The following is a 15,065-nucleotide window of genomic DNA, read 5'->3' as shown; positions in this document are numbered from 1 at the left end:
AGTCTTAAAACCAGACTATTTTTCACTACATAGATAGTTCTATTATTCAATTGCTTGCATCTTCACCCTGTTGCTGAGGCATGAATCTTTCTAGGTTATATGGATGGATGGACATGTGGCTTCTAACACTGAGCAGAGTAGATCAACAACTTACTTGTCATGTGTTCATATTTTGTTCATATTTTTAGGAATTTGACACCCAATAGAGTTGAGGTCAGATAAAGGCTACTGGCAGAACAGAGTGAGTAAGTAGGGGCTAAAGAAAGCAGGGGCTTAGGCAATTGGGTGACCTTCAATTTCTGCCGGAGGATGGAATGGTTGTGTCTAATTATTCTGCTAAGAAAGAATAGAAACTCAGGCACTATACCTGATCCATCTCATATGGAAGGTCATTTGCTAGGGGACCTAACCCAGGGTGTACAGTGGGAGAGGAACTTATGATTATGTTACCTAAGCCCCTTCTGGTTTTCTGTAGATGTCAAAGAACACAACAGTGTCAGATCTAAATTATCACACAGTAATGTGCAGATAACTATATTAAAAGACACAGACAAAGAAAGGTCCAGAGTGACTAGAAAATTAGAGGTTGCCTGTGCATATAGGGATCTACAAAGTCCAGACAAGAAAGGGGTAATATTTAGACTAGCTCTTCAGGAATGGATGTTATTTCTACAAGTTAAGACAGATAAATAGTGAGATCATGTGAGAACAGGTAAGCACAAACACATGGAGATTGGAACGTTCTCCTCGGAAATGTCATGTTCCTACTTGGAGCCTCCAATATTAAAAAGAAATACCTAGGGGAAAAGGAAAGACAGACAGTGAAGGGCTTTTAATGAATTTGTTTCTTACTTTAAGCAATGGAAGTAGGTTGGGTTCTGAGCCTGTCAATAAAGAAAGGAAAACAGTTGATATTTAATCTGCTATAAAAGAATGGTGGGATGATATCTGAGAAATCAAGACGTTTTGAACCAGAAGCAGCAGAAATGCCAGTAAGAAGAAAATGATTGTGAAAAATTTTTAAGAGAGAGAGAGAGAGAGAGATAGAGAGAGAGAGAGAGAGAGAGACCACAGTAGAGGTATTCTGAGTCATAGAAATTGATTCAAACCATCTACTGTGAAATATAAGTGTAATATAATTTATTGTCAACTTGATACCTCAAAGAAGACCTGTGAAAGATTATCTAGATTAACATTAACCTCTGAGAATGTCTGTGATGGATTCTCTTAATTAGGTTAATTAATATGGAAAGAGCCATCTTAATTATGAGTGTAGCCATTCCCTGAGCAGGGAATCCTGGTTATATGAAATGGGCAGCGCAAGTCAAGTGGTAACTAGCATGTGCTCAATACTCTCCCCTTCCTGACTTTGTGAATAATGTCAAAAGCTGTCTTGAGCTCATGCTGCTGTAACATCTCTACAGTGATGGACTAGAACCTGGAATCCCTGCCCTCCTAAGATGCTGCTATCTTAGTTTTCATTACAGTTACAAGAAAAAACCTAAGACAATAGTGAAGAAGTTATGAGATAGAAAATAATTACTTCTTTCCAACCTATTTGGAAGTTAATTTGTTGGGGAGTTCTGTATTCATTAGAAGTTTACACCTCTACAGCAACTGAGAAATAAAGATCTTGAGGACAGTAAGTTGTCTTTTTTTTTCTGCTTCAAAACCATTCCATTTCAAGGTGTAAATCTAGTTCATTTACATCAAACTTCTATTCACAAAGTCAGTATTGACTTCACTGGGGACCAGGGACCAGGGACCAGGGACCAGGGACCAGGGACCAGGGACCAGGGACCAGGGCAGGGTCTCTTCAGATGTGGATACCGTGAGCAATGCCTATTCTTATGAGGCTTTGCTATGGCCCTCTTGTTAACAGGCTTCCTCTTAGTAGATGCTTCTGTTTTTGAAATGAGTCATTCCAGCCTTGGCTGTTGTTATATAGGAAACTACACAGTATGAGATGGAGTTTGTCCTTCTGAGTTTCCAAGAGATTGCATGTGTGCATGAGTTCATCAGCTATTTAAGTTACGGCATTCCACTTTTCTTTTCTCCTCTCCTGCGTTTCTTCATCATCCTTATTTGTCACTTTGCCAAGAACTCACAAAGCCAAGTGTTTTATGTCCAAAATGGGCATTTATTTTATACTGGATGCTTTGTGTTGACAACACCACATTATTCACAGCTTTTCGAGTCTTGAGAGAAATGGAGGAGCCAAAAATTACTTTTGGAATGTTCAATGTAATATCTATAAAATGTAGGCTGTAGGTCCATAAGAACTATTTTCTTTTAAAGGATAGAAAACCTGGGATCTTCGAGATGGCTTAGTGGATAAAAACGCTTGTCACAGAAGCCTGGCAACCCATTCTGATCTATGGAACCCATGCAAAGGTGGAATGAAAGAACCCATTCTACAAAGTTGTCCTACAGCCTACATTCCCACTCTGTGGCACGTGTGTGTTCACCTCCCTGTCATATTAGTACACAATATTAATAATTTTGCAAGCTAAAATATGGAAAACATAACATATATATACATATACATACACACACATGTGAGTGACAAATAATTTAAATTTTATTTTCAAATATCTGATGAATTTTTATGTGGAATAAGAATAAAATTCATTCTTGTGGTTCCAGTGAGATATTTAGATGAAAGAATTTTGATATAAATACAGTTTGTTATAATACATTATATATCCAGAGTATAAATGCAGTTTGCTTTAATACATTATATATCCAGAGTATAAATGCACTTGTTTTGATACATTATATATCTAAACCATTGACATTGGTATGCTTTCTCTTCCTGAAAACATGCAAGCATAAGCAGTTGCCCTTAGAAAGCAGTTCTGATGGGGATTCAAGGATCTGTTAGGAATGTTAGACCAGATCCTCAGTGTCTCCTCCAGACTCAAGAGTGAAGAGGGCTGGAGAGAGTCAAATACCTGTGTTCTTGCAACAAGTAATACTGTTCTGTCTTAGTCATTATGGGCTCATATTGCACCTGTTTCTCTGGGCTATTTTGTAATGAATTACATGTCTTTTTGGCTACATACTTCAGGACTGGAGCCTATGTCTAAAACACACTGCCATATCTCTAATTATATGAAATAGTGAAATCTTGGAAATCTTGGAAATCTTGGAAAGCATTTCAAAGTTATTTAGATAGTGAATAGGTAAATAATATTAACATAAAAATATATAAATATGAGCATTCCCGGGTTTTCCTTGTTTGCCAAGTGTGTTTTCCTGTGTGTGTGTTTCTCTGTGCATATTGCTTAGTACAAGGATCCATTAGAATTGCTCAGGCTGTAATTCTCTTCATTAGGAAGTTGTAACCTAGTTCTTCTTTCAACTCCATCACAATTCCAATGATTTCTCACAGGCTCTGATATTGTTTCCATGCAGACTAGGGGGCAGCAAATGATGATGCTGTGGGCAAACCCAGCCTGCAGTCTGGTATTGCTGAAAACACTGCCAGTTCTTTTGTTTGCAGATGCCACACAGAATGAGCAGGTAGCAAACAGGTTGCAAAGACTATGACCATTGAGGGAAAATTTGCTTCAGGAAGTGATATCATTTTCTCTCCCATCTCCTTGTCTATTCCTACAGCACTTTAAAATGTAAAGACCACCCTTAGCTCATAACTTTCCAATCTGCTTGTCTGACTCCTGCCCTAAACCATCTTTTCCTTCAAACACAAATCAACTCACATAACTTCATGTTATATGTCCCTCAAAAGGGTTTGCATTACATTCAAATCCAGTTGCCAACCTGTCAGTTCTTAGGGGTCCAGCTACATTTAACTTTGTGACTTTTTCCTTGTACTGTGTGCCCTGGATGGTTTATCTGGGGTCACATTTGCTTCTAATAGGATCTCATATATGCAAGAGTCACCTGCACTGAAATCTGTCATCTTTCTTTTCTCTCTTCTCTGTCAGAATACTTTTTAATGAGATGTTTCTGGGTTACTCTTATCCAGGACAAAAAGGTCTCTTGGTAAAATCACTTCCATTTTCTTCATTCTCAGTGTTTCTACTTTATACGATTTCTTCAGAGCACATACATGGGTCTAAGTTAATTCTTTCATAGATATTTTCTCATTTTGCCTATTATCTCTGTCCCACATGAATGTTATTACAGTGTGAAGATCACCACTGCCCCTGCTGGTATCAGTATGACACTTCAGGTAATTACAGGACACATGATGTAATTGGCTTGTTCTTGTCAACTATGTTCTTTGTGAGAGATTTATATTGACACACTACCAGAAACACACTTTTCTGATGGGTTTTAGAACTCACTCTTATCCCTCTCCTGCAGCCCATGGGTATTCTTTCCATCCTTGAAGAGGAATGTATGCTCCCTAAAGCTACTGACAAGACTTTCAAGACCAAACTCTTTGACCACCATTTTGGAAAGTCAGCTTACTTCCAGAAACCCACATCTCCTGAGAAGAACTTTGATGTTCACTTTGAACTTGCTCATTATGCAGGAGAGGTGAGTTAGTCCTACATTCCCTGGCCCACATCTTCTGGTCTCTACATCAAATGAACTTGTCTAAAATAGTCAGCTAATGTTTTAGTACTGTTTAGATCAAATGATAACATGAACAAGTACACCTCAGTGCTAGAGAAGAGGTGGTATCACCTTTTAGTGCTCAGGAAATGACATGTCCACACTACAATAGCTTATACATAGTGGTCAGAAATCTCAATGTGAACACTGTCATCTGGTCTCAAAACTCGGCCACTGTAGGAAGGCCTAGAGACCATTAAAGCCGTGGGACATCTCCCCTTGTTTGTCTTTCTTTTAATTTGACGTTGTGTTAGCAGCTGCGGAAATCATCGTTTTAAAAAGAGATAGTGTGAAGTAATGGTCTCTTAAATTTTCGCAAAAACAGTTTCTAATGATCTCTCTTGCTTCTCCAGTGATACATGTCATTTTTCCTTCTTATAGCCAGTGATTGGAAGAGAACAGATATATTACCAATGAATGATAACAATATATCTCAATCTAAAATGATCTCCCAAGTGTTCTCAGATAGAGTTCTTCTTGATATTATGAAATATAGTTACAACAATATATAAAATACCACTGTATTTGCTAACTTTGTCTGAGTACTTACTATATATCAGAGAGATAGAATCTTTTTTTCTAGTGCTGCCTATAAAAGTTGCCAAAATAAATTATTTCTAATGGATATAAAGGCAAATCCATTCTTCCCTGGTCCCTTTTATTGTCTTTTTCTTTACATTTTTTTCTCACCCATTACTTCCTTACCTTTCAAATCTTTTTATTTTCTTTTCCTTTGAAAATGTAATATTTTTAATAATCCAATTGGGCTACATAATGGCCTTCTGGAATATTACTCAATATTGTCACTAAATTAATACATAAAGTTACAATTTGTGGATTTTTTTAAAGCAATGCACAATTTTCCTTATTAATGTCTATCTTTTCTTGTTTTGTTACTTGAAACACATGCCTTTTCAAAGGTCCCTTATAGTATCAGTGGTTGGATTGGAAAGAACAAAGAGCTTCTTAATGAAACAGTGGTGGCTCTGCTTCAGAAGTCTTCCAACAAAGTCCTGGCAAGTCTCTTTACAAAAGACATCATTGCTGGTAGTGGTGAGTTAGTTTCCAATGGCGTTTTACCTTCATATTGGATTGATTGGTGACCTGGTTAATGCACAGGTTATTTCTGCTTTCTGTTAGAAGACCTTCTGCTTTCTGTGTTGTCTTTTCTATCCTCGAGTATTTATGACTGATTCATGATTTGTTCTAGACTTATGTATAAAAGAGAAAACTGACAACACAGCCTTATGCATAATTTGGGGACACTAATAATCCTCACATATATATCAAAGACCAATATAGTTTTATGAATTTTAATTGGCTTTATTCATTGGCAGTTTAAAGCAGAACAAAACAAAAAGTATTCATATTACAACAAACCACAACATGAGTGAAAGGTGCTATTCATAACTAGAGACAAAAAGATCATGTGCAAAACTGGAAGTTATTGAGACAGTCTTATTAATTATACCATGCATTTATCTTATCTGTAAATTGTTTGAATAGTTGGCTGACTGTATTTGGCTAGGACCTGGCAACTTCCTCAGGGTTAGTTATAATTTGTCTTCTTATTAATTTACAGGTTACATCATACAGAGAAACATTTGAGCAAAATTCAACATGTCTTTAGGAAGCTTTGGGACAAAATTTATGTATATGTGTACTATGTATGCATGTATGTATGTATGTATGTATGCATGCATCTATCTATCTATCTATCTATCTATCTATCTATCTATCTATCATCTATCTATCTATCTATCTATCCATCTATCTATCTATCTATCATCTATTTGTCTTGTCTGTCTGTCTATCTATCATCTTTGTTTGGTTTATTCGGGTTGAAAAATTAAAATATTTCCCTATGTCTATGGATTTTTTCCCTTGCAAAGTGGAAACTCTTGGTTAATATTAAATCTAGCAAGTTCAGATTTGCTCCACACACATAGAGTGGAGTGTACCATCTCTTCTGTCAGTAACCCATGCACTCACTTCCTAACATTTTCACCTTTCTATTATTTTATATCCAGCTTCACATTAACTCCCCATCTCTCTTAGCCTGATCTAGGCCTTCTGATTAACACGGTCAAGAAGTAAATGAAGAATCTAGCTTTACTAGATGATATAATTAAGGAGCAATCTGCTGTACTTTGAGCCTGTATCAAGAGGAGATAAGGAAATGAAAGTGGTTGTGTTTAATTTTGATAATTTGGGGGAAGTACAGTTGTCTGATTTTACTATTAGGCTTTTGTTATTGTTGTTTTCTGCTTTAAAGACTGTCTTGACAGTGGCTAGACTCAAGATTCTTATCCTTTTACCTCAGTCTCCTAAATACCCAGGATAACTGATACAGAATACTGTACCTACTCTTTGTCTGGGTCTTCCATGGTGTCTTTGAGTTGGTGAGATAGTGGCTGCATAATTTACAGTTCTTAGTTGGCTAATTATCTGACCATTCATAGAAGAATCAGAGAGGAAGGATGGCCAGATAATTGGGGAGAAATTTGGAGTCTGTATGTTCAAGGTGTGCAGCATTCTTTTCATCCAGAAGGGAAGAATAAAAGGGAAAAGAGGATCTTTGAAAAAACTTATTCTAGCACTTTTTGTAAATAATTGCTTCTAAAAATTCTAACTCATCTTCACATTAAATTGTCCACAAATATCATTACTTTCTCTTGACAAACTGTTTTATTTTATACTAAAGTTATAATTTCAAAATGTTGTCAGGTCCCATTCAAAAACAGGTAAAATGGTGTACACAAAAAGTTATGATTCATTTAAAGGTGAACCTCCAAAAAGGACATTGATGGCTAAATTTCGTGGCATGTATCTCTACAGAGTTACTATTCAGGTTCATAAAATGTGTATCTAAGATTTCTCTACTAACTGGCATCCTGCAGTGTCCAGATTGCTGGTGACTTTTGTCCTTTCTGCAGTAGTTTATCTTAGTGGATTAGAACTACAGAGCTTTTTGTAAGATATTTTAACTTAGTGTTGACTCTTTTGCTTCAGTGGTAAGGAATGGGAAATAGATTTGCCTTTTAAATAAATCTTGAAAGCACATGAGTGCTGCCATAAGCAGTTAATGTAGGGAAATTAAAAAGATCAACATAAAAGGGCCTATCTTATTACACAATAGGTAACTATTAATAACATTTTGGTTTGCAGGTCTCCCAAGATGTTTCATTTGCAGTCAATTATAACCTCACTGTGCTTAAAACAATCAGGATAATGATACCTAAAATAGACATTCTGTAACTTCTTCTCTTAAAATAAATTTAAAATATTTCCATATTTGCTACATGATATACATAATCATTTTCAAGCTTGGAATATTCTGCTGTATGCATATTTATTCATACTCTAATGGATCTTAATAGACATTTCTTAATTTCTCTTTTGCCCAAAAATTTCCACAGTGACTAGGTAACAGTTGAGTGAGAATCTTTATATATATATTTCTGATTATTTCTTTAGGGAGAAACACCATAGGCATTTTGTGGAGGATGTACATGTTTCCAAAGCTTTTTGGTACATATTATCATGTTTTAAAAACTTGTATGAATTTTTTTTTATCCATACTATCATAACATCATATATACTGGAAAAAAGAGTTTCTAAATTATTTTCTTTTTTGCTTTCTAAGCCACACAGTTGGGTGAGAAGACACACAAGAAAGGAACATCATTCCAATTGATGACATCTCTGCATAAAGTAATTTACATCTTTTAAGCTGATTAAGTAATTATTATTATTCCGTGTGTGGATGATGTGTGTGAGCATGCCTGCCGTAGCATACATGCGGAGGTGAGGTGAGAGAAGAGCTTTGTGAACTCAGTTCCCTCCTATCATTATGTGGCTTCTGGTGATCAAGCTAAGGTGACAAGGCTTTCATGGAAAGTACAGTTACACTAAGGTGGAAAAGATGGAGCTATCTTGCTATTCTGAAGGGCTTTGAAAGTCACTGGTGGTGCCCTGACTGGGTGCTTTTGTCAGCCCTGCACTAGCCTCGTGGCTGGTGTGACTCTTGTCTCATAGTTACTCCCAGTGGTTAGAACTCTTCTTAGGCAATAGGAAGCTAAATCACCTCAGTGTCTACCTCTCCAGCGTTTGAGTCTTTTGTGCCTCAAGAGAGGACCAGCTCTGGTGGTGCTGGGTGAGCAGATCCAAGCCAAGGCTGGATCAGCACCACAGCCTTTTCTTCCCTTTCTCCACCCCGCTTTCTCCACTCCTATAATAAATGCTTTAAACAATCTTGACTGTGATTCTGAAGAATCTGACCTAGTATAAAGGCTTTCAAAATAGAAAAGTCGAGAAATGTCTTCTTTTGTAAATAAATCTCATTTCTTAGCTTCAAAAATGACAGCATTGAAATTCAAAGCAGGTGGAAATGATTCACAATGGAACTGTCTGTTGGGTAAGTATTAACTTGCCACAGGGAAGAAATAATGTGTTTGGTAAGCATGTAATACTATTGAATTCATGTGGTGTATTAGATTCAACTGACAGATTTAGACTTTCTGGGGTTCTTTTGCGGCTTGAAAAGTGATTTTGTGTTTATTATGGCTATTATTTTAGGAGAACATAAATAAATTGATGACAGATTTGAAATCAACAGCACCTCATTTTGTGAGATGTATAAATCCTAATAAGAACAAAATTCCAGGTAAGAACTAGACATCTTTACACTTTGCAGTAGAGAGTGTATTTTAGTTCAGCCATGTTGAATGTACTTTGAAGAATTGTATACTATTTCCTTAATGTATGAGTAGATTTTCACATGGAAAGATGAGAGGAACTGAAATGTGACTTCTCTGGACCCTTGTCCAGGTTCATTGAATTCAGTTCTGGATTTTCATACTAAAAGATATCCCAAAGTATCCTCCAAATGAAATTGGCCTTTGAATTTTAGGTTAAAATGAGGATGTGCTTCTATTTAATTCATTAAAAAGAGAAGCCATTTTTAAAGGGATTGAATATTAATCATGATGATATTTTAGCACATAAATAGCATTTGATCTTTATTTTCTAAATTGATCAAGAAGATCATTTCCTAAAATGTTAAACATATTCTCTAGTAGTCTTTCCAATATTATCTTCCTTAATATGTCTATTTATGCTCTTATGTATTTCTGGACAGTAGATACTTTTGCAGTGAATTAATATTAATGAGAGAATAGTGGTTATTTTCCCTTTTGTAATTTTCAAAACAGCATTTCCTAATTAAACTATCTGAATCACATTCCTTAGGTCACAATTTAAAGCTTTTCAGCAAACTCTTTGGAGCTTTAGTTTGAGATGCTTAAAGGAACCTATATGACAAGCACTGTGTCTTTGGAGCATCAAATACTCTGGGAATTCATATTATAATAGTGCTGATTATGATATGTGTGGGTCTGCACTAGCTTGTATTTTTATTAATCTACTATAATTAAGAAATCTTGAGAAGCTGTGATCTAATTACATAGACTGTGATGTGAAGTAATGCTATTGGAATTTTTATATGGAGACTTTTCAACATTACAAGTTCGTTTGTGTGTGTGTGTTTGTATACATATCTATAGCTTCATTATTTCTTATGTTTTATATATATACACACACACACACACACACACACACACACACACACACACATGCACATACACACACACATATTAGAATTAGGACTGGAATAATACAAGACTTCCACACATTCTTTTTTTGTGATTTATTTATTTTTATTTTTTTAAATCAAGTCATAATTTTTCCTTATTCACACAGGGGTTATAAACACAAAAAGGCAGGACGTGGGGAAGGGGATAACACCGGAGCGTTGATGTTCAGGGGGAGTACAGATATCTTTCACAACAGGGTATCGGCTGGGTGAAGGTTCAGGGGACAGGTCACTGTGACTCTGCCTATGATTCACGTGTCCTTATCTAAGTTGGTATTATACACCAAGGCTACCTATTTACAAGGTAAATAGTACTCAGGCTGGTAAATTTCCACAAAAGCTGCCTGTTTACAATAGCGTATAGCCATCTGTTTCAATGTTTTTCCACAGAGACTCAAGACTTGGTGTTAGTATACATGTATGACAGGCTTATTGCTGATTTTAGGCCTATGGCTGATTTTCGGCCTTCAGTGTATAAGCAGGGCTGCCTCTGACATCTCCTGCCTTCTCTAAGCATAGAAGGGCTGTGGCGATTCTAATCTTGCGAAGGCAAGGATAGAGGCCTGACCTCCAGTAATTGAAGGGGACTTTGTAATGGCTCTGGGCCCCCTGTCGTTGTCCAGTGAGGCATGAGGGCCATAACCAGCCCTATGACTTTTTCCTGGAGAGGGGATACATGTATGTGTATACACACACACACACACACACACACACACACACACACACGAATTAGGACTAGAATAATACAAGACTTCCACACATTCTAAGTAAAGATGTCATATTTGAGCCTCATTCTCAGACCTCAGCTGGGCTTCTGAATGCATCTAAGGGTCCTGTTTTAGTCTAGCAAAGAATGCAATCAGCTGCCTCTGAATTTGGAACAATTCTGCTACCTATTAGATGACATCTACTTAAATCAATGAGATTCCATCAAGTTTCATAAAAGTTTTATGCTATAGAACAATCCTATATATGTAATAAAGAGGAAGAGTGAGTTTGATCTTTAAGTGTCAGAAGCTTCTAACCACCTCAGCCCTGAAATGAAAGATCTAGTCCTTACCATAAGAGGATTGGAGTACTGACATATGGTTTAGCTTAGGTCTGTGATCTGAGATACAGAGACAAAGCAGGCCTTTTGTGCGAGGAATGGTTCTTGGCTTTGTTCAGAGTACTTGATGAAGGTCAGATACACTGGCTCCTTGGAGGGCTTTTCAAAGGCTTCCATCAGAGATTCCAACTGACAGCAGTGGGGGGGGCTGCTCCTTTTGAACAAAGTGGTGATAGAAGAAAGTTCATACTGTAGAATAAATGCAGACACTGGCAATATAATAAAGGGGAAAGGAAGGCCAAATGTGGCCAAACTCTTTCTAGGAGTAAATGCAAATAGAATTTTGTGGTTGATCCACTTTCCCCTCCCATTTCACCCATTCTGCTTGGAGTCCCTCCCTCTCTCCTCCTGGAAATGAAAGCTCACTTTTATGTTTTAACTAACCTCTCTGGCTGCTTTTAGCCATAAAATGTATGGCTTAAATATATGATGCCAGCCATTTATAAATAGCAAAGTATGTGATCTTTTTTATGTTCTCTGAGAAACTGCCTACAACATCTTTCTTTATCAGCATGTTGTACATTAAAAAGAATTGTAGGTAAATCATGTCTGTAGGATCCTTCCTAGTAGAATGAGTACTGTAAGTGTCATTGGGATGGAAGTTAGTGAAGTCTTGTGAACACTCATGCACACTGCACTGAATTCAAACTTTTCTAAACCTGAGATGTAGCAATGAATGTAATATCTGGTATGATAGCTATTTGAAATGTGGAGTCCGTGTATCTCTCTCTCTCTTTCAGGTGTAATGGATCCTTTCTTGGTCCTACAGCAGCTGCGCTGTAATGGGGTCTTAGAAGGGATTAGAGTTTGCTGTGAAGCGTTTCCAAGTCGGATGCTATATGATGACTTTAAGCAAAGGTAGACATACATTCGAGGTTCCAAAATTCTGAAGCAGTCTGTGCTGTTTCCTCTGCATGGAATGTTTATGCCTACATTGTTTATTTGCTTGGTGTACTCCACTCTATAAACTGCTGTGTTTTTTGTGCTGATGAGATATAAGCTGACATAGTTCCATATTATTTACTCTTAATATCAATATCTATATAGCTTTGGTGCCTTTAAATCTCTGTTACTGGATATTACATGCACATATAGAAGAAATATATATGAAAGGAAGATGGAGAGCCTCAAGTGCATCTCAGAAGTTTACGTGCTTATTGTTGGGTGGCAGCTAAGCCACCCAATCTAGAAAGTGCTATTTTAGCAGCTGTGAAAAGAAGGATGCCAGCAATGTGTACGTGATAGCAGGCAGGGGAAGCATCTTTGCTTTCTATGTCCAGAATTTGAAAACTGAAAACCATCAAGTTTATCAAGGAAATTTGAGCAAAATATAGTAGAGCAAGAAGAGCACCTGTCTAGAAACTGAAAGACACGTGCCTACAATTCATCATCAGGGCGAAAAGCTTTTACAAAAGTCACCTCAACCTTTCAGTTACCCTGTCCTTGTAATAGAGATCCTTACACTTTGCCCATTTCCTTGCTTCTAACTCCCCACTTACCCAGTAAAATTAAGCTGATCACCACACTTTAGAAAATATAAACTGACTCATTGGACAGACCACTTATAGTATCTTCGACCAGGAGTTTTGTTATAGTTGATTGTATAGGAAGGCGAGATAGATTTCTGTACTAGCTTTTTCTCACTTGTTTTGGATTACTCTGAGTCATATGATCTCTGGTTCCATCTCAAACTAGGTACTGCATTCTAAACCCAAGGATCTTTTCAAAGAGCAAGTTTGTGAGCAGAAAATCAACTGAAGAAGTACTTGACTTCTTGGAGATAGATCATTCCCAGTACCAGTGTGGAGTCACCAAGGTAACCAAGAGTGTCCAAGAATGCATTTGGAGAGAAGTGGGAAGAAAGGGTGTGTATTTTAAAATATAGGTAAATGCTTAATTATTAAGTTATTTCTTTAGCTCTTGTGAAGAGAAAAATAAAAATATAGGCAAATTCACAGTAGAAACTTCAATTCTGTTTGAGAAAGAAAATCCATATTTCCTTAAACAAGTCAAGATTTCATTTGCATTATTTATTTCAGCCTTGAGGGCTAAATCTAGGGCCTTGAACGTTCTAGGCAAGCACACTATTGCTGAGCTACACTCTGTGTTGAATATAAATTTGCATAACTGATTGTCTAGCCAAATTTGTGCCTATATATAAAATACTGAATTGACCTTTGTGTGCTAGAAAACAGAGTAAGAGAGTGTGAACCAGGTCCTCAGAGATAATGCTTGCCTATATGAAATGTTTCCAATGCTGCATTGGAAACATGTATTTCTTGAATAATTTAGTAATTTAAAAACTCAATTATAAACAGAAACCAACTCATTTAAAACATGATCATGTAAATTCTACTTTGTCCGAGAAACTCACATATTTTTGGAAATTTCTGGATAATAGGCTTGATAGTAAACGTAGTCAAAACCATGTTGTTCCTAATGACATCCATGAAAGACTAATTTTTTTGAAAGAGAATGGGAGAATACAGGATGAGGAGTTATCTACCTATCTAGTTTCTGTCTATCAATCCTCCCTGAGCTTGTCACATCATCTTCTTCCTCTGCCTTCTGACTTGCTAGGATTGTGAGTATGTGTAACCAAACTTATCCTGCAGTATAGTTTTATGAATGTTACTTGCTGTTTTGAAAGTTATTATATTTTGAGTATCTAGCAAACCTGATTATCATTTGCAGTTTCTTTTTTATAGCTCATTGTTGTGACCATATTCCAGTCATCAGGGCTAAAGCTCACATGAGCTAATGAGCATCCTAAGTGATCAGCATTCAGGAAGATTTCATCATGGATGAGCAAATGGAAGTGATAGAGACCTACTGACAAGAAAGGACATATTTTAAGAAAAGATTCACTTTCACAGTTGTTCAAAGTGCCTCTAAGAAGGGCTACTTGATTTCTTCTATAAAATTTGTGTCTTAGGTAGCTATTCACTTCACCTTTGCTCTTACTGATTATTCTCAGGAAATGCCCTGCCTCTCATGTGTAGGGCAAAAGTATCTTCTAGTGCATGAGTCAATAAACTATGGTGTGACAACTGTACGGGCAGTTTAAGACACTTCCACTATGCTTATGTTCCTCTCCCACCTAGTACTATGATCTCTTCATGCTTACCCAGTTTCTGTGATTACTCCATGCTGTAAACTCACATTGGAGAATATGGAGCTGAGAACTGCAAATGAGAGAGAACATGTGACTTTTGTCTCCCTGGATTTGGGTTACCTCACTCAATATACTCTTCATTAGGTCCATCAATTTTTTTTTTTACAAATACCATGATTTCATTTTTCTCCATAGCGGAATAATATTCTATTGTGGTATTTACTACACATTAACTATCCATCCATCTGCTGAAAAACATTAAGGTTCTATTTCCTGGAAATAGTAATATCAAATGACGTACTAACACAGAATAGATAATTTCATGAGGTCACACTCCTAGCCAAAGAACCACTGGTAAGTAATATCTTTCAGAGGAGAATTAAGCTCTCCTAAGGATAAGTCCTCTTATTGGTTGTTCAATGTAGAGGGAGGTCTTCTCTGCAGCAATATACACACAAACAAGAATAGTATACTTAGTATGAGTATATGATATATATATATGTGTGTGTTTGTGTATGTGTGTGTGTGTGTGCATGTGTACACTCATGGGTGCACAGAGAGAGAGAGAGAGAGAGAGAGAGAGAGAGAGAGAGAGAGAGAGA

At 36.8% G+C, this 15,065-nt stretch overlaps 1 protein-coding gene across 1 annotated transcript in view; it reads left to right on the top strand.

Moving 5' to 3' along the window:
* The window catches only part of Myh15 (myosin heavy chain 15), a 138,908-nt gene that overhangs the window by 46,443 nt on the left and 77,400 nt on the right, over positions 1-15,065 (top strand). The window contains exons 15-20 of the mRNA XM_028755586.1: positions 4,333-4,509; positions 5,508-5,640; positions 8,234-8,301; positions 9,166-9,253; positions 12,089-12,206; positions 13,044-13,164. Of these exons, the coding sequence (XP_028611419.1) occupies positions 4,333-4,509; positions 5,508-5,640; positions 8,234-8,301; positions 9,166-9,253; positions 12,089-12,206; positions 13,044-13,164 (705 nt within the window). The remainder of the gene's footprint in view (positions 1-4,332; positions 4,510-5,507; positions 5,641-8,233; positions 8,302-9,165; positions 9,254-12,088; positions 12,207-13,043; positions 13,165-15,065) is intronic.

The sequence above is a fragment of the Grammomys surdaster genome, unplaced genomic scaffold (assembly GCF_004785775.1).
Source record: "Grammomys surdaster isolate TR1022 unplaced genomic scaffold, NIH_TR_1.0 126066, whole genome shotgun sequence".
In the NCBI taxonomy this organism is placed as follows: Eukaryota; Metazoa; Chordata; class Mammalia; order Rodentia; family Muridae; genus Grammomys; species Grammomys surdaster.
Note: the sequence above shows the minus strand (reverse complement) of the source record. Positions and strands in the feature narration are given on the sequence as shown.